Raw genomic sequence first — 21,290 nt, forward strand, 5'->3', positions numbered from 1 at the left:
GTAGAAACCATCATTTCAAACAGTTCCAAGATTGGGCTACTAGTTCAAAAGTTACAGCCCCTTGAATTTTCTTTCGAAATTGGTTTCTAGTCCTTAACTTTTGATTGAGAAGTCTGATCGAAAAAGTATGAATTGTTTTGGATTCTACGCACCATAATTAATAAGAAAATGTGTTTTACAGAGAAATTTTGGTGTAGATGAGTTTTGGTAAAAAAGGAAGGTTATACACTGCCTTTTATTGAGGCCCGCAAAAAAAATTGTCTCAGATCGACCCGGAAAAAAATGTTCTTATAAAATGTGGCCTGTAGAATCCATAATTTCAAACAGTTCCAAGATTGGGCTACTATTTCAAAAGTTACAGCCCTTTGAATTTTCTTTCGAAATTTGTTTCCAGTCTATAACTTTTGATTGAGAAGTCTGATCGAAAAAGTACGAATTGTTTTGGACTCTACGCACCAGAGTTAATAAGAAAAAGTGTTTTCCCAAGAAATTTTGGTGCAGTCGGTTTTTGGTAAAAAAGGAAGGTTGTACACTGCCTTTTTTTGACGCCCACCAAAAAAATTGTCTCAGATCGACCCGGAAAACAACTTTCTTATAGAATGTGGCCTGTAGAATCCATAATTTCAAACAGTTCCAAGATTGGGCTACTAGTTCAAAAGTTACAGCCCCTTGAATTTTCTTTCGAAATTGGTTTCTAGTCCTTAACTTTTAATTGAGAAGTCTGATCGAAAAAGTACGAATTGTGTTGGATTCTACGCATCAAAATTAATAAGAAAAAGGGTTTTCCCGAGAAATTTTGGTGCAGTCGATTTTTGGTAAAAAAGGAAGGTTTATACACTGCCTTTTTTTGAGGTCCGCCAAAAAAATTGTCCGGAAAAAAATTTTCTTATAGAATGTGGCCTGTAGAATCCATAATTTCAAACAGTTCCAAGATTGGGCTACTAATTCAAAAGTTACAGCCATTTGAATTTTCTTTCGAAATTGGTTTCTAGTCCTTAACTTTTGATTGAGAAGTCTGATCGAAAAAGTACGAATTGTTTTGGATTCTACGCACCATAATTAATAAGAAAATGTGTTTTACAGAGAAATTTTGGTGTAGATGAGTTTTGGTAAAAAAGGAAGGTTATACACTGCCTTTTATTGAGGCCCGCAAAAAAAATTGTCTCAGATCGACCCGGAAAAAAATGTTCTTATAAAATGTGGCCTGTAGAATCCATAATTTCAAACAGTTCCAAGATTGGGCTACTATTTCAAAAGTTACAGCCCTTTGAATTTTCTTTCGAAATTTGTTTCCAGTCTATAACTTTTGATTGAGAAGTCTGATCGAAAAAGTACGAATTGTTTTGGACTCTACGCACCAGAGTTAATAAGAAAAAGTGTTTTCCCGAGAAATTTTGGTGCAGTCGGTTTTTGGTAAAAAAGGAAGGTTGTACACTGCCTTTTTTTGACGCCCGCCAAAAAAATTGTCTCAGATCGACCCGGAAAAAAAACTTTCTTATTGAATGTGGCCTGTAGAATCCATAATTTCAAACAGTTCCAAGATTGGGCTACTAGTTCAAAAGTTACAGCCCCTTGAATTTTCTTTCGAAATTGGTTTCTAGTCCTTAACTTTTGATTGAGAAGTCTGATCGAAAAAGTACGAATTGTTTTGGACTCTACGCACCAGAGTTAATAAGAAAAAGTGTTTTCCCGAGAAATTTTGGTGCAGTCGATTTTTGGTAAAAAAGGAAGGTTATACACTGCGTTTTTTTGAGCCCCGAAAAAAAATTGTCTCAGATCGACCCGGAAAAAAAATGTTCTTATAGAATGTGGCCTGTAGAATCCATAATTTCAAACAGTTCCAAGATTGGGCTACTATTTCAAAAGTTACAGCCCTTTGAATTTTCTTTCGAAATTTGTTTCCAGTCTATAACTTTTGATTGAGAAGTCTGATCGAAAAAGTACGAATTGTTTTGGACTCTACGCACCAGAGTTAATAAGAAAAAGTGTTTTCCCGAGAAATTTTGGTGCAGTCGGTTTTTGGTAAAAAAGGAAGGTTGTACACTGCCTTTTTTTGACGCCCGCCAAAAAAATTGTCTCAGATCGACCCGGAAAAAAAACTTTCTTATTGAATGTGGCCTGTAGAATCCATAATTTCAAACAGTTCCAAGATTGGGCTACTAGTTCAAAAGTTACAGCCCCTTGAATTTTCTTTCGAAATTGGTTTCTAGTCCTTAACTTTTAATTGAGAAGTCTGATCGAAAAAGTACGAATTGTGTTGGATTCTACGCATCAAAATTAATAAGAAAAAGGGTTTTCCCGAGAAATTTTGGTGCAGTCGATTTTTGGTAAAAAAGGAAGGTTATACACTGCGTTTTTTTGAGGCCCGCCAAAAAAATTGTCTCAGATCGACCCGGAAAAAAATGTTCTTATAAAATGTGGCCCGTAGAATCCATAATTTCAAACAGTTCCAAGATTGGGCTACTATTTCAAAAGTTACAGCCCTTTGAATTTTCTTTCGAAATTTGTTTCCAGTCTATAACTTTTGATTGAGAAGTCTGATCGAAAAAGTACGAATTGTTTTGGACTCTACGCACCAGAGTTAATAAGAAAAAGTGTTTTCCCGAGAAATTTTGGTGCAGTCGATTTTTGGTAAAAAAGGAAGGTTATACACTGCGTTTTTTTGAGGCCCGCCAAAAAAATTGTCTCAGATCGACCCGGAAAAAAATGTTCTTATAAAATGTGGCCCGTAGAATCCATAATTTCAAACAGTTCCAAGATTGGGCTACTATTTCAAAAGTTACAGCCCTTTGAATTTTCTTTCGAAATTTGTTTCCAGTCTATAACTTTTGATTGAGAAGTCTGATCGAAAAAGTACGAATTGTTTTGGACTCTACGCACCAGAGTTAATAAGAAAAAGTGTTTTCCCGAGAAATTTTGGTGCAGTCGATTTTTGGTAAAAAAGGAAGGTTATACGCTGCCTTTTATTGAGGCCCGCCAAAAAAATTGTCTCAGATCGACCCGGAAAAAAATGTTCTTATAAAATGTGGCCTGTAGAATCCATAATTTCAAACAGTTCCAAGATTGGGCTACTAGTTCAAAAGTTACAGCCCTTTGAATTTTCTTTCGAAATTGGTTTCTATAGTCTATAACTTTTGATTGAGAAGTCTGATCGAAAAAGTACGAATTGTTTTGGATTCTACGCACCAAAATTAATAAGAAAAAGGGTTTTCCCGAGAAATTTTGGTGTAGTCGATTTTTGGTAAAAAAGGAAGGTTATACACTGCCTTTTTTTGAGCCCCGAAAAAAAAATTGTCTCAGGTCGACCCGGAAAAAAAATTTTCTTATAGAATGTGGCCTGTAGAATCCATAATTTCAAACAGTTCCAAGATTGGGCTACTAGTTCAAAGTTACAGCCCTTTGAATTTTCTTTCGAAATTGGTTTCTAGTCTATAACTTTTGATTGAGAAGTCTGATCGAAAAAGTACGAATTGTTTTGGATTCTACGCACCAAAATAAATAAGAAAAAGTGTTTTCCCGAGAAATTTTGGTGTAGTCGAGTTTTGGTAAAAAAGGAAGGTTGTACACTGCCTTTTTTTGAGGTCCGCCAAAAAAATTGTCTCAGATTGACCCGGAAAAAACACTTTCTTATAGAATGTGGCCTGTAGAATCCATCATTTCAAACAGTTGCAAGATTGGGCTACTAGTTCAAATGTTACAGCCCTTTGAATTTTCTTTCGAAATTGGTTTCTAGTGTATAACTTTTGATTGAGAAGTCTGATCGAAAAAGTACGAATTGTTTTGGATTCTACGTACCAAAATTAATAAGAAAAAGTGTTTTCCCGAGAAATTTTGGTGTAGTCGATTTTTGGTAAAAAAGGAAGGAATTGAAATACTATGCGAAGTATTCGAATACTTCTCAAAGTAATCAAATACCTTGCGAAGTATTCGAATACTAAATATTTGTGAAAGTATTGGAGTTACAAATACAAATACTGCTTCCATAAAAGTATTTAATTACAAAGTATTTGAATACTTTAAAGGATTTGAATACTAAAAAGTATTTACAAAATCGAATACTGCCCAGCTCTGGCCAGGCGGCCTTTAAATGTTTAAGTGTAAAGAGCCCACTCCCCATTAATCATCTACCAAAAAAGTACCTAAACATCTTTTATAACCCAACCATTTAATAAGCTATTTTAGTTTAAAAAAATGTGCACAATTTAGGTATACATTTTTGTTTTTACTGATTGAAGCTTTCTATTTATTAAACCCGTGTATCTATAGTACCTATATTATAATGAAAATACGTCTGGAAGATATTTCTGGTGTATTTTAGATTTAAAATGCATAGGTAGGTATATTCTATATGTTGCGATCTAAACATCCATACAACATCCAAAAAGGATAATATTCGTACTGGACATAAAATAATTATGTATGGCACACCTTTAACTGTCTGTGATTTAATGCAAAAAAATCGTACAGAACGCAAATAATAGTGGTACACATTTCGCTTTGCGGCGCGCAATTGCCGTGAAGACTTTTTTATTCTAAAAAAGCGATCATTGTATAAAAATAATTGATTGGGTATTTCTATTTTGATGTGACTGACCTGAAAATGCCAATTCAATAGCGTCAGATATCAATTTTCAATTGAAATGTTCATGACGAGTATAGATAAGAAGGACGCGTCATCGCTGACCATTACCTGTTATCTCTTTACCTAACAATTTTGTGCGTACAGTAGTTTGGGAAAGTTTAAGCAGTGAGGTGTATGTATCGTCGCGTCGTTCAAATGGTAAATTCCGTTGGAGAGACAGAACTAATATAAGGACCAAGGTAAGTTTTTATTTTTGTTTCATTAGGACGCATGTAAACTCAGTAGGTAAATTTCAAAAATCAATTCTGTACGAAAATTCGGATCAAATTTAAATAGATTTGGTCATTTGGATTTTAATCCACGTTCCGGGCGCCTTGAAGTACCTACCACCCGACTTCCACCAAGAGCCTCTGAACGTATTTCTGAATCAAAATTTGTATTTTGTACATTCTACAGTTTAAAAAAAGTTTATTATATAGCAGCCCGCCTTATAAGATAAAAAAAGGGTGCTATATTATATCAATCAGGACCATAAGCATTAACTATTGTTGTTTCATTGGTGCTTTTATCCGAGATAGACAAAAATGAAAATCACCGTCAATTCATCGATCCTTTTCATCAACCACATCCATAATCAATGCTGGTTTTATACCAATTTAGAAACCTCAAGATCAGTGGGGTATCCAAGGTATGACAAACAGGGTACGTGCCCTGGGCGCCAAAGTCAAAAGGGCGCCATAAGACAAGGGAGGGTCAGTTGGCACCCTTGAAAAAAAATCCGAAAAACTCAAAACATTTCGGCTGATATCGTTCGAAATAATCATATTCCCTGACAACCAACCTGATGCAGTTGTGTTCTTTGATTTCTATTTAATTTCTGCTTGTTATATTACAGTAGAAATTAAGTACATTTCGCTTGTTTTAAAATGACACAAAAATAATCTGGATGATACATTTTGTAATGAGGGCGCATTGGCGCCATGGGCACCATTTCATTTCGCTACGCCTAACGCCACTGCTGAAGATGTGCGTTATTAAAATTTAAATACGAAACACACAATACGCCTTCGTCAGGTATTGACCACAAAGGATTTATCCAATTGTTCTCTTTTCCTAATTACTTTTATATTGTTCGGAGCTACAATTATTAACAGCGATATCCATATGTCATTTGTATTGTCTGCTAAATTAATTAATTTCTTGAAAATTAGCAAAAAAAGCATTTGACTTCATTTGAAATCTCAGATCTGTTCCCTTAGGTGAGACGGTCACTCTCTTCCACAGAACGTGGAGTCGTAACCCTTGATTTAAATTCCTTTGAGTAGGTACGTTTTGATGAATTTTTGAGTGATAAAAATGTTTAGCACAGTTTCAAAAACAAAAAAATGCACTTACTAACAATTTACTTAAGCAGTTCGTGAAACAAATACATCTTAGGCCCCTGAAAGTAACGCATTTTCCCACTTTGGGTACAAGACAGAATGAAAATGCTTTATTACCTAGTGAAAGGTCATTTAAATACTTAAAAAACGGTTTAATGACACGGTGGCATAGTGAGAGCCGCCTATAGGGGAATAAGCGGGAGTAAATGCCACGGAGCCAGTCGCCAGAACAAAATTGTGATAGTTTCGGTTATTTGCATTATAATTATGAAAATTACTATAGACCTGTATGAAATTATTGAAAAGTTCCCCCAGTGGAAAATCACCGCGGCCCTATAGTTATTTAAAGTTTCACGTTTGTTTTATTAGAGCTGCACTAAAAATTGCTGCCCCATTCTGCACGTTTCTGTAAAAATAAATGTGCTCAAAAATCTCCAAAAAGTTTTGTGTGTAACATTTTTTGACTGGCCCTTCAAAATCCGCCCGCAGTTACGTAAAAGATGAGCAATTTTAAATTTGTGTCCAAAGAAGCGGTAGAAAAATATCATTTTAATCAAAGAGTACCAGTATACTCTTTGATTTTAATATAATGGACACGTTGAAAATGTTTTCGTAAAAAAAGTATCAGTTGCAATATATTTACGATGTCGCTTTAATTTAAGCGTATGGTCAATAAATACCTTATTTGGCCCTTTACGTCACCTCATGAGGAATGTATGTGGTGCTACGATGAGGGTATATAGGTACATTTTTATGACACGAATTGCTACCATACACTTATATGCTAACAGTGTTTCTAAATGTTCTTCGAAAACATACTGAAGGTACAATACAAGAAAGCCCCACTTCTAGGTGTCATTTAATTGTAACAAATGTTACAAAATATACTTCTTCTTCGTCCTCCTTCTGGTTAATCTTCATACATCTTGATTAAGTTGGGGGTGGTTCTTCATATGGAATTATATATAGGTATGTACTCAAGCTAGCTGTCAGTCAGTACTTAATCCTTTTTTGTCCTCTTAAAGAAAAGGGTAAAAGGGATAAATAATAAATCAATATTCTTTATTAATATATTTTCCATAAACATCCTGTACCTATATTAACAAAACAACAAATCGCATTGCAATATGTTAAGGATTTTCAGGCGCAAGTTAAATATAGGTACAGGTACAGCCAAAGAGTAACTAATAATTATTAAGTAGGTATTCTTTGGTACAGCGTTATTCATTTAGAAGTAGACATAAGGATTTGCACTGTCACTCTGATGAAGAGATATTAAATTCAGCCGCTATTTTCCTTAAGTTTCTTATGGGATTCTCTTCCACAAAAATTAAAACATTCAGTTTCATATCCTCCATTAAAATTGCGGGTTGTTTACTGTCGGTGTCTTATGCGGATCGTATTTAAACAACCACTAATTTTAAAGTGATCAACACAGAAAATAAGTCTCTTACGCTGCTTAAACGGTTACCGGCACTATACCAATTGACAATATTAACTTTTTCTTCAGTTGAATACATCGCACACGAAGGAAAATAAAAATATGGAAGCCAAAGCAATAACGACAGCAAAATCTTCATTTGTTTTAAGAAGTTATTTTGGTTGCATAAAATTAGGCGTCCTTCAGCAGGATTTTGTCATTTAAACGGTGACAACACTACGTGTTGTATATATTTGTGTAATAAACGGTTTCCGTTATATCGTTCCGCACAACGACAACAGCTGAGACCGTTTCCTCGAAGAGGAATTGAAATTGGCCCTCCCGTGGCTCTCTGCACGAATCGACTATTGAATCCTCGCTGAGTTATGCCGTGGAGATTTTCAACTTCCAACTTTGTCTTTACTAGAAGCACCTATGGTTAAAATTTCAAAGAAATATCTCTATAAACAAAAAAGTTTGCCATGTGCACTTTTGATTTTTACTATGTGCGATATGCTTGCCTTTACTAGAAGCATCTGTAGATAAAATTTGATTTAAAAAAAACTGTATAAGTATGGAAGTTGACATCAGCTCACGCTTGAAGTCGGCGAATTTAAAAGTAAATCGTATAATTAAAATGAAGTTTAATTAAAGCAGAAACAAAAAAAATGAAAAAAGGTTTTCGCCGTAAGGCAAGTAACATATTTATTTATTTTATTTACTTATTTGGCCTTAATTTTTGAGTGAGCTCTAGCAACTCAACCTACTTACACATTAACAAAAATCCATGCCCGAACCCGGATTCGAACCAGGGACCCTTAAGAGCATTTTCCATTAATTGATCAGGAGTACTTCCCAAAAGGTCATGTAAATGGACCATTTACAAAGGAATGACAATATGGCATAAATATTCTTATAAATAAAAAACTAGGGCATGCGCACACCTCATGCTTAAAGTATGCGATATGTTTGCCTTTACTAGAAGAATTTTTGGTTAAAATTTCAAAAAATATCTCTATAAATAAGAAAATTGAAACAGTGGAACTAGTTTTATCCTTCATGGTACTCTAATGAAAGGTCTCAACGAAAGGAATTAATTTCTACCAACTATAGCCCTCCTCCTCGACCTCTTATCGTGGTCGGGTATATTCCTTTATACCTCAAGAACGGATTGTCGGAAGAGGGTACTCACTAAGGGCGATTGAGACGTCTGCGAGAAATATATCTATTGGTGATGTCAAAACAAAAGCTATTTCAGTTAAAAAAATGCGCTTTATCGGCACAGGAGTTGTGCACAATTTATACTTGTTTTACCTTGCCCTGGGGAAAATGACCATAAATAATTTGCTGGCCATCGCTGACAGGGGTCTAATACTTAAACCTTTATTTCAATGCTTATGCCAAAGGGTACTATGGGTTACTCTTTGCTTATATGCATGTAGTCTCTGCGCTGTAGGTACAGTACCTACCCAAACAAATAATGGGCGATAAAAAAAGGATTAATGGCGAGTCGCCTTTGGAAGTTTAATGTTTAAGCTTTAAATTAAGTATGGTTTCCTATACAGTGCTATTTATTAAGAAGTAGACATAGAGATTTACATGTATTGTTTTCCCTATGTCTACTTTTAAATGACAAAATCCTTCTGAAGGGAGCAACCAGATAACTTCATAAAACAAATAAACATCTGGCTAATTTGAATATTGTTTATTGTCTACTTCTTAATAAATATCACCGTATAAACAAAAATTCCAAAGGAGCGTATCCGACATCTTATATGCCATATTTGATCTAGAATTCCACTTTCGATAAGTTAATGAAGCGTTTTTTTTTATAAATGCTCAACAGCCTCATTCATATTTGAACTATAAAATTATTAATTGATGTATAATTACGGTTTAAAGTACGCCGTTAAAGATGCAAGTAATGAAGTGGAAGTGGGTCATGGATGGAGGAATAAAACTGAAATAATAGGTACCTATACCCATTATTATTTTCAGCTTGACTGGAAAGCGGTATTGGGCACAAAACACTGATTGCTACACTCATCAGTTTGCACCTACCTATAATAGCATTCACTTTCGGTTTTGATGTCAATTTACCTTAGAAAAATGATTCGTCATAATCGTAATTTGTTATAGTTGTACCTAGATCCTTCACTCTACGGTTGTAGGTATTGTAGAAATGCCATAACAGAGCTGGGCAGTAGGTATTCGATTTTGTAAATACTTTTTAGTATTCAAATACTTTGTAATTAAATACTTTTATGGAAGTAGTATTTGTATTTGTAACTCAAATACTTTCACAAATATTTAGTATTCGAATACTTCGCAAAGTATTTGGATACTTCGTAAAGTATTCGAATACTTCGCATAGTATTTGAATACTTAACCTTCCTTTTTTTACCAAAAATCGACTACTCCAAAATTTCTCGGGAAAACACTTTTTCTTATTAATTTTGGTGCGTAGAATCCAAAACAATTCGTACTTTTTCGATCAGACTTCTCAATCAAAAGTTATAGACTAGAAACCAATTTCGAAAGAAAATTCAAAGGGCTGTAACTTTTGAACTAGTAGCCCAATCTTGGAACTGTTTGAAATTATGGATTCTACAGGCCCATTCTATAAGAAAATGTTTTTTCCCGGGTCGATCTGAGACAATTTTTTTTTCGGGCCTCAAAAAAAGGCAGTGTATAACCTTCCTTTTTTACCAAAAATCGATTACACCAAAATTTCTCGGGAAAACACTTTTTCTTATTAATTTTGGTGTGTAGAATCCAAAACAATTCGTACGTTTTCGATTAGACCTCTCAATAAAAAGTTATGGACAAAAAACAAATTTCGAAAAAAAAAGTCAAAGGGCTGTAACGTTTGATCTAGTAGCCCAATCTTCAAACTGTTTGAAATTATGGTCTCTCGATCGATCTCGATCTCAGACAATTTTTTTTCCGGCCTCAAAAAAAGGCAGTACTTTTAAGTTATTCAAATATTTGAGAACAATTTAGAAATGTTTAGGGAAAGTTTCCATTGTCACAAAATCAGATATAAAAATCCCATACATCTGAATACCGAACTCGATAGTCTACGTAACTTAAAAACAATAGGGACCTTTCTTATATCCTTAAGACCATGTGTACCAATTTTCAAAGCGATCGCACGTTTCTAAACAAACTATCATGCACACGGACAAACGGATGGTCAAAAATGGATCTGTTCCAAAATCGCTAGGATTAATTTCAGAAAGGCGTACGTGTCATGTGCACGACGTACAATCGCTTTGAAAACTGGTACACGTATTCTTAAGGACATAACTGGTGTAAGAAAGAAAGGTCCTGGTAGGTACCTCCTATATAATAATATAATAATAATAATACGCTTTTACTCCCCTTAAATTTGTATATAACAATAGAAATATAAAAAAAGCTAACCCCATACAAAGTATAACTTGATTTTTTAAGTAGTATTAAGACTTTTATCTAGTATACTATTTTAAATTTTTAATGTATTTGAGTGACAAGTATTTGAATACTTTTTACTGTATTCGAATACTTTTCAAAGTAAGATAATGAAGTACTTTTCAAAGTATTCGAATACTTTTTATAGTATTTGAATACCTTTGATAGTATTAGAATACTTTTGAAAGTATTCGAATACATTCTAAAGTATTTGAATACTTTTCAATGTATCTGTATCTAGTATTCGCTTGTGCTGGACGTAATAGTTATTTATGCATCAAGGGCATTAAGGCGATATTTAGGCCGAGGGCGACAGAGCCCGAGGGCCGCCGGCCCGAGGGATTGTAAGTCGCCCGAGGGTTAAATATTGAGTAATGCCTGAGGTGCATACAACATTTTATTTTTCATCATTCCAAAGAATGCATTTCTAATATACAAATGTCATGATTATTGTTTGCCCAACATTAAAGTGCTCCATACGAATCAAGTTGCATCTTTTTTATGACATAATATAACTCCGTCAATCAATTTGACAAGCCGTTTGAGGGCATAATGAAATGACAATCCATTATGCCCTCTCATTATGCCCTTGGGCGTAATAGACTGCTTCATATATATCACATATGACAGATATAATTGACATATAATAGGCAAATGAAAAATAAAATTACTTATGCATTCGATTCTACGGGAAAAAATACAAACCCATTATTTCATTGTTTGAAGAGACACTTGCCTTCTTTATGGTATTATCATAAACATTTATAGGTCTCATAATAGAGCTTCATATGAATATGAAAAATAACAATCTTTTCCAATTTTTTTGCCCATTTTTGTAGAAAAATGTAGCTTTTAATCTCACTTTGGCCGACTGGCTGACGGGGTGGCAGCAAATGTGTGCTTGTAGAAGAACGCAGCTGAAGAAAGACGAAGAGTGTACCTACCGGGGACGTATAATTAACAACTTTAGGGACAGGGCTACGTAATGTGAGGTAGGCGACATCCTGGCGCCATCGCCGAGCGTGTGATACTAACGTGGTGATTTTTCAGTTTCTTCCTATTTTCTTTTACAGTTTTATTCCGTTTGTTTTCAAACGGATGTCGTCGAAAAGATCTTGTAAACGCGCGCACGTCCTCTTGCGACGGAATTTTGTTTTTTCCGAGGGGCCAAATAAATCACCTTTTGCAAAGCGCGCGTTTTCGAGGGGTAGCGACTTCGGGTGCCCATAACTTACCTTCCGCTGCGAATTTTGTCACGCGGTTTATTTTAAGAGGGCCGTTGCTAGACACTTGGCCGTCTGCGTGAAAAAATAAAATTGCCGCCACTTTTTCCAACCTTATTTATAGAATAAAATCACAGAAGTTGGCAGCTGTTTATTTATTTATTTATTTATTTATTAATTATCCCTCTCTTGTTCTGGGCCCTCAACAGGATAGTGTACTCGCGCTCAACGGCATAATCTTGTGAGAATACCTATCGGGAAATTTTCGGGAAAATGGAAAATATGTCCTATAGGCATTGTCGCACTATTAGGGCGACGTGTGCGGGTGCATCATCCTGTTGAAGCCGACAGTTTCCAACTTTTTTTTCTGTGTGCCGTACATTGTTGTAGTCGTAATAAAAAATGCTACTCAATACTGTATGTACTTTTTTTACGGACCATATAAAAAATAAAGTTGGTGATGATTTCTCTGAAACGAAAGTTGTATTGAAAATCTCTTAACGCTGTCTTGTACAGTTCAAAAAGTGGTAATGAAATAGTATATTGAAAGACAAGTGTCCACAAGATAGGAGTATTACAATAAAGCATTTTAACACGTGTTTTTCATACTATTTTTTCTATTTCGGGGCTTTAAATTAATTAAAAAGTAATTATGAAAAACTACAGGAAACTTTAGAATTAATATGTCTTAAGTTGGCAACACCATTTACGTTGACAAATTTTAAGTTGGCAGCGTAGATAAACACAACACTGACATTTGGAAACTTTAAATTCCGTGAATGTGTAATTTTTTATTCGTAGATAAATTTATTTATGGTGGATGTGTAAACTGCTGATTTGGAATGTATTAAGTTCTTCGTGTACCAAAAATCAAAGAAAACACATAAATTTTACGTAATTTGATTTCACATCTAATGATTTGACGTTGACGTCTTGGCGAACTGCCAACTTAGAGATGAAAAGTTACCAAAAACAATGTTACAATGGAACTCATTGAAACACTGTTTTTGCCGAAAACAGTTGCACAAAATTCTCATTGTAACACCGAAATAGAAAAAAGTGTTATTTTTCGTATCTGTTCCAATATCAGAACAAAATAAAAACGATATCGGCAATTTCGGTTTTTCTGACGTATCTTCGGAAGTATTCGGAATTTTCCGGTTTTCTTTAAAGCATGATAATAACTCTTTAATTTTTATTTTTATGGCCTTTATTTTATAGTGAGAGGAGAGTTAGGTGGTATGGGGAATCGAAAACGTCCTATTTTGGTTTTGATCCGTAACCATCTTCGTGGTTGTCGAGGGTGTCAAAAGTTTAAAGGAGCCATAACAGCTTGAAAAATTTTTTTAAAATTTTTCTCGCATACGCTGACCAAAATGGCTTAAAAAAAATTTCATTACAATTTTTTTTGTGAGTTCCTTTGTTTTTGAGAAGTTTTTTTATTTTTCTAAATTTGCAATTTTTCTCTAAAAGTAAGCATCAGAGTGAAAAATGTTAATTACAAAAAAGATGTGTCTTGATGAGATCTACAAAAAAGGCTTGTGCACTTTTTGCGTCGAGTTCAAAATAAAGGCGCTAGAGGGCATTTTCTTAATGACATACTATGACCAAAGATAATTGCCATTACTCTATTAAAAGTAGTCGGAAAGTCACGAGGAAAGTCAAGTTAGGAGTTTACCTGACAACTAGTTTCCCGTAAAATCGAATGCTGAAATCAGTGTTTGACAAATTTCCAAAATTTAAACCAATTATTAAGATTTACTAGGAAATTCAATGTTACTGAAGTAGTTATTGGAGTTTTTCTATTTTTTGAGCTTCTTCTTTAATAGGGACTATAATTTTTTTTTATATTATACCTGAATCACAATCTCCGTTTTAAACACTCAAATGCGTGCGAAAAAGGGCCTTTAAAACACACGTGCTTTAAAGTTGCTAAGTAACGATACTTCAAGTATGACTTTTGAAACTGTCATCTGGATGAAATAAAAAATCCTCTTAGGTCGCTTTCTGTAAATGCAGAACATTTCTTTGGCTTTTGTACCTATCCTTTGGTTGAAGCTTTCACAAACGCGCGTAATTTAGGGTATGCTTCCAAATCTGTTCCACTTTTTAATCGCAGCATTGCTTTAAAGTTTTGAATGAATGCACCAAAATATAGAAGATTTAAATACCTTTGACATTTCCTTCATATATGCCAGCATTATGGATGCATTTAAGACTGTATTCGTAAGTAACTTCCTATTCATCCATGGAAACAACTTTTCATATTCTTTATAATAGGCTTTACTGGAGTTGGATTTTACACCTACCAACGTTTGTTTAGATTTTACAACAATCGATTTAATGGACGGTGTATTATCTTTTTCAACGGAAATCGTTTAATTCACAAAGACGATGATTTTTATAAGCAAACGTCAAGTGACATTTCCATGGCAATCGTGAAATTACGAACACCCAGCCCACTTAATTAGACATGTATTCGAGTATAACGTCAATATGACTTCATTGTATTTCCTATTTTTAAATTATACTGCAGGTATAATAAAAAATACTATAAGATACACGTGTATAATTGATCTTTAAAGCACTTGCAACGTTAAAGGCACTCCGCTTTGCGTCGTGCCCTTAAACTCGTTGCGCGTGCTTTAAAGACTTGATTATACACTTGTATCTTAATATACTATTATATCATCAAAAAGTATATATAAAAACGAAGAAAATGACACCAAACAGAACTCTCTATACGATAAATCTCTGAAGGATTGTTTTCATTTGAAAAAAAAATGTTTTGCCGAAAAAAACGAATATTTCGGAAACCTCTTCATTTTTATATTTAAAAAATTTGTAGTTGAACCATAACAAAGTATATTTCAACCAATTTTCGTTAAAATAAAACCATTTTTGCGGAAATGAACAATAAAAAACAAAAAAACACGGTTTACCGCGATTTTTTCGGTTATTTTCCGGTTATGTGAGAAAGTGACTGGAAAGAATGCTGTAGAGTTTTTCAGGATTTACTTTTCCGTTGAACACTTTCGTTTCTGAACTTAAATTTTGTCGGGAATTGCAGTCACACGGTTTTCGCCCTTTTCACCCTCCCCAAAAACTTAGTCCCACTACCCTGCTCATGTATTCATTTTTTTAGCGCATTTTTGCAAAAAATTTTTTTTGTAAAAAGTAGCTTTTAATCTCACTTTGGCTGGCTGGCTGGCTGGCTGGCTGGTCGGCTGGCTGGCTGGCTGGCTGGCTGGCAATAAATGCGCGCCCGTAGAAAAACGCTTGTAAAAAGACAAGGAGTGTACATGTAACTATCGGGGCCGTGTAATTAAGAACGTTAGGGATGGGGCTACAAGATTTGGAGTCGACGACATCTGGACGCCATCCCCGAGCGTATTATACTAACCTGGAGATTTTTCAGTTTTTATCTATCTTCTTCTACAGTTTTTCTCCGATTGTTTTCAAATTGGTGTCGTCGGGAAGATCTTGTCAACGCGCACAACTCCTGCGTCGCGGAATTTTGTTTTTTTTTCCTAGGGGCGACATAAACCACCTTTTGCGCGGCGCGCTTCGAGGGGTAGACGACTTTGGGCGCCCAAAAGTTTCTTACAGCGCGAATCGCGGTCTCTCTTTCTCGTGTCACTAATAGAAGGTCGAGCTATGTGAAGTACCCAAAAGTTGAATACGATTTTATGCCGGGATTTTAGCGAAATCTACCAAAATGTGAATTACGAGTGAACGGGACGTCGGAACTGTGTATCGACAAAGGGAATGTGGTAACCCCCGACGAGATCTTACTGATGGTGGAGTCGAAACTTCAAATCCGAATTGTTGCGGGTGATCAGAAGTGGGTGTCGACAAAGGGAATATGGTAACCCCCAAAGGATTTTAATGATGGTGGAGTCAAAACTTCAAACGCGAATTGCGAGTGCACGGTAAGTGAACGTGGTAGCTTTCGGCAAGATCTTATTGATGGTGGAGTCCATATTGGCTAATAAAACACTGATCTGCCACACAAAAATGCGCTGAAGTCCCTTCGATCTCACACGAGGACTTTGATCATTTTTTTGTATTTGTTATAGACCATTTTAACATATCCACTTGATAAAGCTCCATTAACTTTTTGCCTAAAATATGGTTAATTCGCCTAACAGTCACGAAAGAAATGAAGTAGTACCTACCACTTCCAGATGTACCCGTTGATCAGGTTGACGATAAGAGAATTTGCGTGATCACACAACATTAAAAGCACCCCCCATTTTCAAGAACTTCGAGTTAAAATTGGATTAAAATCATCTTGATGAAAGATAAAACCTTTCTTCTAATACAAGCAAAAGAATCGTATGCTTCGGCAAATTTGTTAACAATCACCAACTTTCCAATACTTTGTTGTTCGGGTATTTTTACTTGAAGTTTTGAATCCACCTAGGGATGCGTTCGTTCAGCCCTTTTCCTTTGTGAGTATCGCTTCCTACTTTCCGTACTCGAGCCTTGGCTCCCCATAGTCCCCATCCCCACCTTGGTCTTAAATGAGCGAATATGTGCATGCATTTAAGGAGGATTTCAGTGAGATCTTTTTTACAAAATGATTGCGCCCACTGCACTGCCGACGGAATTTTCAAAACGAGATTAAACTAACATTAATAAATCCTCCTTTTAGCACGTGGGGCGCGGCTAAATTTGTAAAAAAAACTTGTTGGTATATCGGATAATGGTTTATTGGTCTCGGTTACAAAAGATCTAAGGAATGTGATGCAACGACCACATCTCGCATTTCGCTTCTGGCCTAAAATTAGATACAAATTGATGATTGGAGAATCAAACACATTTTCCCCCCAAAATCACGACAGTCGCATCTGAAGAAAGTATATTTGAAGAAAACAGGCGTTTTCAATTCCGCACCCCTTTAAAGATCAAGAGAAGAACGAACGGCTGGGCTCATCAATTTGTAAAAATGAAGGCACCGAAATTGAAAGCATATTATATTAATACCTCCTAATGTAATATGCAATTCATACCTAATGGTGTAATTCCTCCTTCGGCTGGCAAGAAACGACTGGTCCACTTTCTAAAAGCTGTTAGTGTACGTTCTTCGAGCAAGCACAGGTGACTTCAGACAGTTATTCAGTGTCTGGTAGACCTCCATTCAGTTAAAGAGTTTTTAATTAACCGCCTTTTAAAACCGCGCGTGACACGCGCCCTGGGGGTTGTTCAAATTTTTGCGACAAAAAAATTGGTATCAACAATTGAACCGTCCAACATGTGATTTACTCTTCGACAAAAATTAAAGATTCCTCTTGTGTTTTGTGATAAATTTGTGGCGAAGAAAGTGATTTTACAATGCTGCAGCCCAGAAGGATTGCATTTTATTTCTTCATTTTAGTGTGCTTTGTAACAGGTATGTGCAATTTTGAAAGTATGGAAATTTCCCCTATTATGATACTTTGGTAATGATCGGCCGTTTATAAGAACAAACCTCCGATATTGAAGAATGTAATTAGGACGAGTAGATCCGCTTGAGTGATAGTTGATTTGGTAGAGATTTTGTACTTGCATCACGCATTCAGGAAAATGCTAAATGTTAATGAATGAAACATTAACATCGGCAAGTGTGTTCGGAATTTAAGTAAAAGTTAAATTTAAACTGAAGTTACCATGAAAAGTCAAGGTTTTTGCAATCCAATCTTAAGTTGACAAAGTGAAATGTATTTTACTTACTAATGCGTATGTAAATTGCTAAAATGGTAATGTGGTAATGCAAATTATTGATTTACTTAAAACCTTGTAACCACCGTTATTAAAGAATTGCTTGTTCGAAAATTGCGCGATTTTTTTCGTAAGAAAGCAAGTATATAGGTAACCGTTTTCGCAATGCTTTTGTACCTTAAAAATCTAATGTATTTTCTATGCATATAGTTGCAAACTAGTTTCTGAAATGCATTTAAATAGTTACTTTCACCAGTGAATAATTCCTTAAAAATTTGAAAAATGTAATGAAGTGACTAACTAATAGCAGTCACACTTACATCTTGCTTGGGGGACGAAAATTGGGGCAGTATTGGCACATATTGCCACACGTTTTGAGCGCGTCATGTAATTGAAAATTAAATGTCAACCATTATCACGTGGCCTACAACCTTTAAGTAAGTTAATCCATGTTAGTCCATGTGCAGATTAACGTAGAATTCATTACCACACCTTCGCTGCAAACGAATACCTTCAACGTTATTGCTAATCATCACCCTACTCAGGACAATGGTTAAAAATTCAAAAATTTTGCTGGGACAATAAAATTGTACGCGCCTATTACATGTAGCGTTGCAAGTCTTAAGTTCAAGTTGTAAAAATACTGTTACAGACGTGTAACGGACGAAACTGCAAAGAATTTAAATTAGACTCGTTATTGCTGTGGCCATAAATGAGAAGCGTATTTCTGTACCTTATTGGTATCTCTGTATGGAGCGTAATGCGAAGCCACAGACGACAGAAGATCGCATAGTGAATGGGGTAAGTTTCATCCATTCATTGCGCTTCTGTAACACTTGCCCGCCAGCACGCGAGCTTTTTTTGGTAACTGATACACGCTTTCAAATTTTTTACCGTGGACAAGACTGCACTTTCTTTAGAGAAACGCGTACTTTTGTTCGAGTTTGACCAATTTTGATAAAATAAAAAAGTGCATCGGAAATTGATGTCAGTCCAATCTAACTTCTGAGTAGCCAATTGTTCCAAAATGAGAAAGTATTATTACTAATAGTAAATATTTAGTTGCGTGCTTATTATACCGGAAGGTTCCATACGGTAGCGATTAATGGTCACCTTGGTTTGACTAGCGGTACAAATTGCAAGCTTTATTACCTATACCTTCTCTTATTACCTACAATTTTAAATTAATAATTTATTAGATCTCACACTACAGGGATTTTCATTGTACGCACTCGCTCAAAAATTGTTTTACAGGAAATTGATATGGTCGGGGACCAAAAACGATATGCAAATTAAATATTAAGGTCATTTGCGTGACTTAAATACACACATAACGTTACATAATCCTATCAGAGCAGTCAGTAAACCATGGTAATCCTAAGAAAGAAAGTAAACTTTTTAATTACACTTATAGCAAAAAAGATCTCACGATTTTTTCATATTACAACTCGGAGCAATCGTCCAGCTTCAAAATGATTATGACACATTTCTGCTAATGTAGAAAAATCATTTCTATGCGCAAGGAAATCTCATGGAATCAAACATTAAGTAAGAGTGTGGGAAAATTGACTTATGCACGAAGCAAAGAAGTATCTAGAACAGTTCCTTCCTTGTGAAATTTACAGTGATGACGACCGTATTCCAATTGTTGATTCATTTACTCAAAATGGTAAAAATGGGACTAATTTTTATATAATGAAGTTACGTAATATATATGTACCTATACTTGCAGAACCTGCTACTTTAACAGGAAATTCTTGCATTACACAAATTTTGCGACTTTCTTTTCTGAAACCGTACGGGGGACTTTTTTTTTAGAATCTTACCTATAGTAATATTTGAACTTTCACTATGGTCGTAATTAAAAATCGATTATTCACAAATCCATGGTCATAATATCGATCGATTGCAAAATCTGCAAATTTCAACAAAGTTATTTTACTATGGACGTACAAGATAAACAAATCAATTATTTCTATACCTACCTACCAATTCAGATCAGGTGCAGCACATGTCTTAACCACTCCTCTCTTTTATAGTTCAATGGCATGTGTAGTCGTGTAAGTACTGCAAAATTTTCATGTCTTCGAAGTTTTACACTCATTACAGGTTTAAGTTTGTTTGGGAGTACTTTGGGTATACACCGCGTATTTTGTAAATGAGTGCCATAAATATTTCTATCAATTTTTCAGTATAAGGTTTACACACAAATGTGAAATGAGCAATTGAGTAGGGTTACCAACCGCCTTTTGTGCCAAGGACGTATATTATTAGAAAATCATCCTTGGTCTAGCGGTGGTCAGTTACCGGCAAGTACGGAAAAAAGTCAATATTCGATATGACAAAATATATTATTCGGAATCAACTATTTTATGGGCAATAAATTGATTTATCATGTAATCGTAAGATGCAGAAGATTGAACTAAACAACTTTACTCAAGTTTCCGGACATCCGATTTTGTAATTTTTTTTCCAAAAAAAAACGAAGGAAGTTCTGATCTCCTTTGTTATAGACCAAGAGATAACGACAGATTTTGTGCGATAATTTTTAAACGTCTGTCACCGCAATTTCTTATTGCATAGGTTAGAACTAGCGTGTAAACGTATATCATACGTATATGTTGAGCGGTCCGTTCGACTTTTATGTACTTTTTCAAATTTTGACAACACAACAAACAAAAGTTTATTATAATTTATAATAATATACTAATAATCAAACTTTTAGCAATTTTTGGCACATTACATTGTATATGCTACCAAGCGAATAGACAACGAAAAACGTCTGTCAATGTGTTAGCGCCCTATTATTTCTTCTCTCTTATACATCGTGTTTTTTTATTATTTATTTATTTATTGCATGAGATAGAGAATCGAAATTGTCATATTTTGATATTACATGTTCCTATGGCTATCTTTAACAGTTTCTGATTATTATTCTCATTTCATTGAATTGATCTAAGAATTGATGCCATTTTTTTTTCGTATTTTCTTTTTAGTAGTTGGCCATGATTTTATAACAATTGAATTTTAAACAAATCAAGGAATGGATTCTTTAATATTGTTGATTCTATTCTAAATAATTCATTAATAAATAAGTCATTTATTAAGGATATAGGACCGAACATTTTTGAGAAATCTAGACAGAGTCGTTCAACTGAATTTCTTAAACAACGTATAAGTCTGGAAATTCAGAAAGGTAATGCGATATCTGTTCTAGCAACAATTCCATACCAAAAATGTTTCAACGAAGTTTTTTATATTTTGCATTGAATTTCTTTTGTTAATCTTGCATTTGCAATTGAATTTATTTTTTTTTAATATTCTCTTGTAGAGCTTTGTATCACTTGTGCTTCAACGGTTTGTAGTGCAGTTGGGGGTACAAAATTTCCAAAATTCATACAATTTCGTTCCAGTGTTCGAAATTAAATTTCAAAATAGGTGAAACCACTGCGAGTCATTTTCGATTTTTGAAAAACTTATGTTAACCTATAACAGTAGGTGACGGATTAGTGTCACTAGATTTGTTT

At 34.8% G+C, this 21,290-nt stretch overlaps 1 protein-coding gene across 2 annotated transcripts in view; it reads left to right on the forward strand.

Moving 5' to 3' along the window:
* The first annotated feature begins 17,163 nt into the window (after positions 1-17,163).
* LOC116177928 (mucin-2-like) overlaps positions 17,164-21,290 on the forward strand; it is a 47,019-nt gene continuing 42,892 nt past the window's right edge. Inside the window, exon 1 of one of the 2 annotated variants that reach the window (XM_031497108.1) lies at positions 17,164-17,455. In XM_031497108.1, the coding sequence (XP_031352968.1) occupies positions 17,398-17,455 (58 nt within the window). In that variant the 5' untranslated portion in view covers positions 17,164-17,397. Of the gene's footprint in view, positions 17,456-18,524; positions 18,565-21,290 lie in introns of those variants that run through there. The other variant, XM_031497109.1, reaches the window with a different exon arrangement.

Source organism: Photinus pyralis, unplaced genomic scaffold (genome assembly GCF_008802855.1).
Source record: "Photinus pyralis isolate 1611_PpyrPB1 unplaced genomic scaffold, Ppyr1.3 Ppyr1.4_LG8, whole genome shotgun sequence".
NCBI classification, from domain to species: domain Eukaryota; kingdom Metazoa; phylum Arthropoda; class Insecta; order Coleoptera; family Lampyridae; genus Photinus; species Photinus pyralis.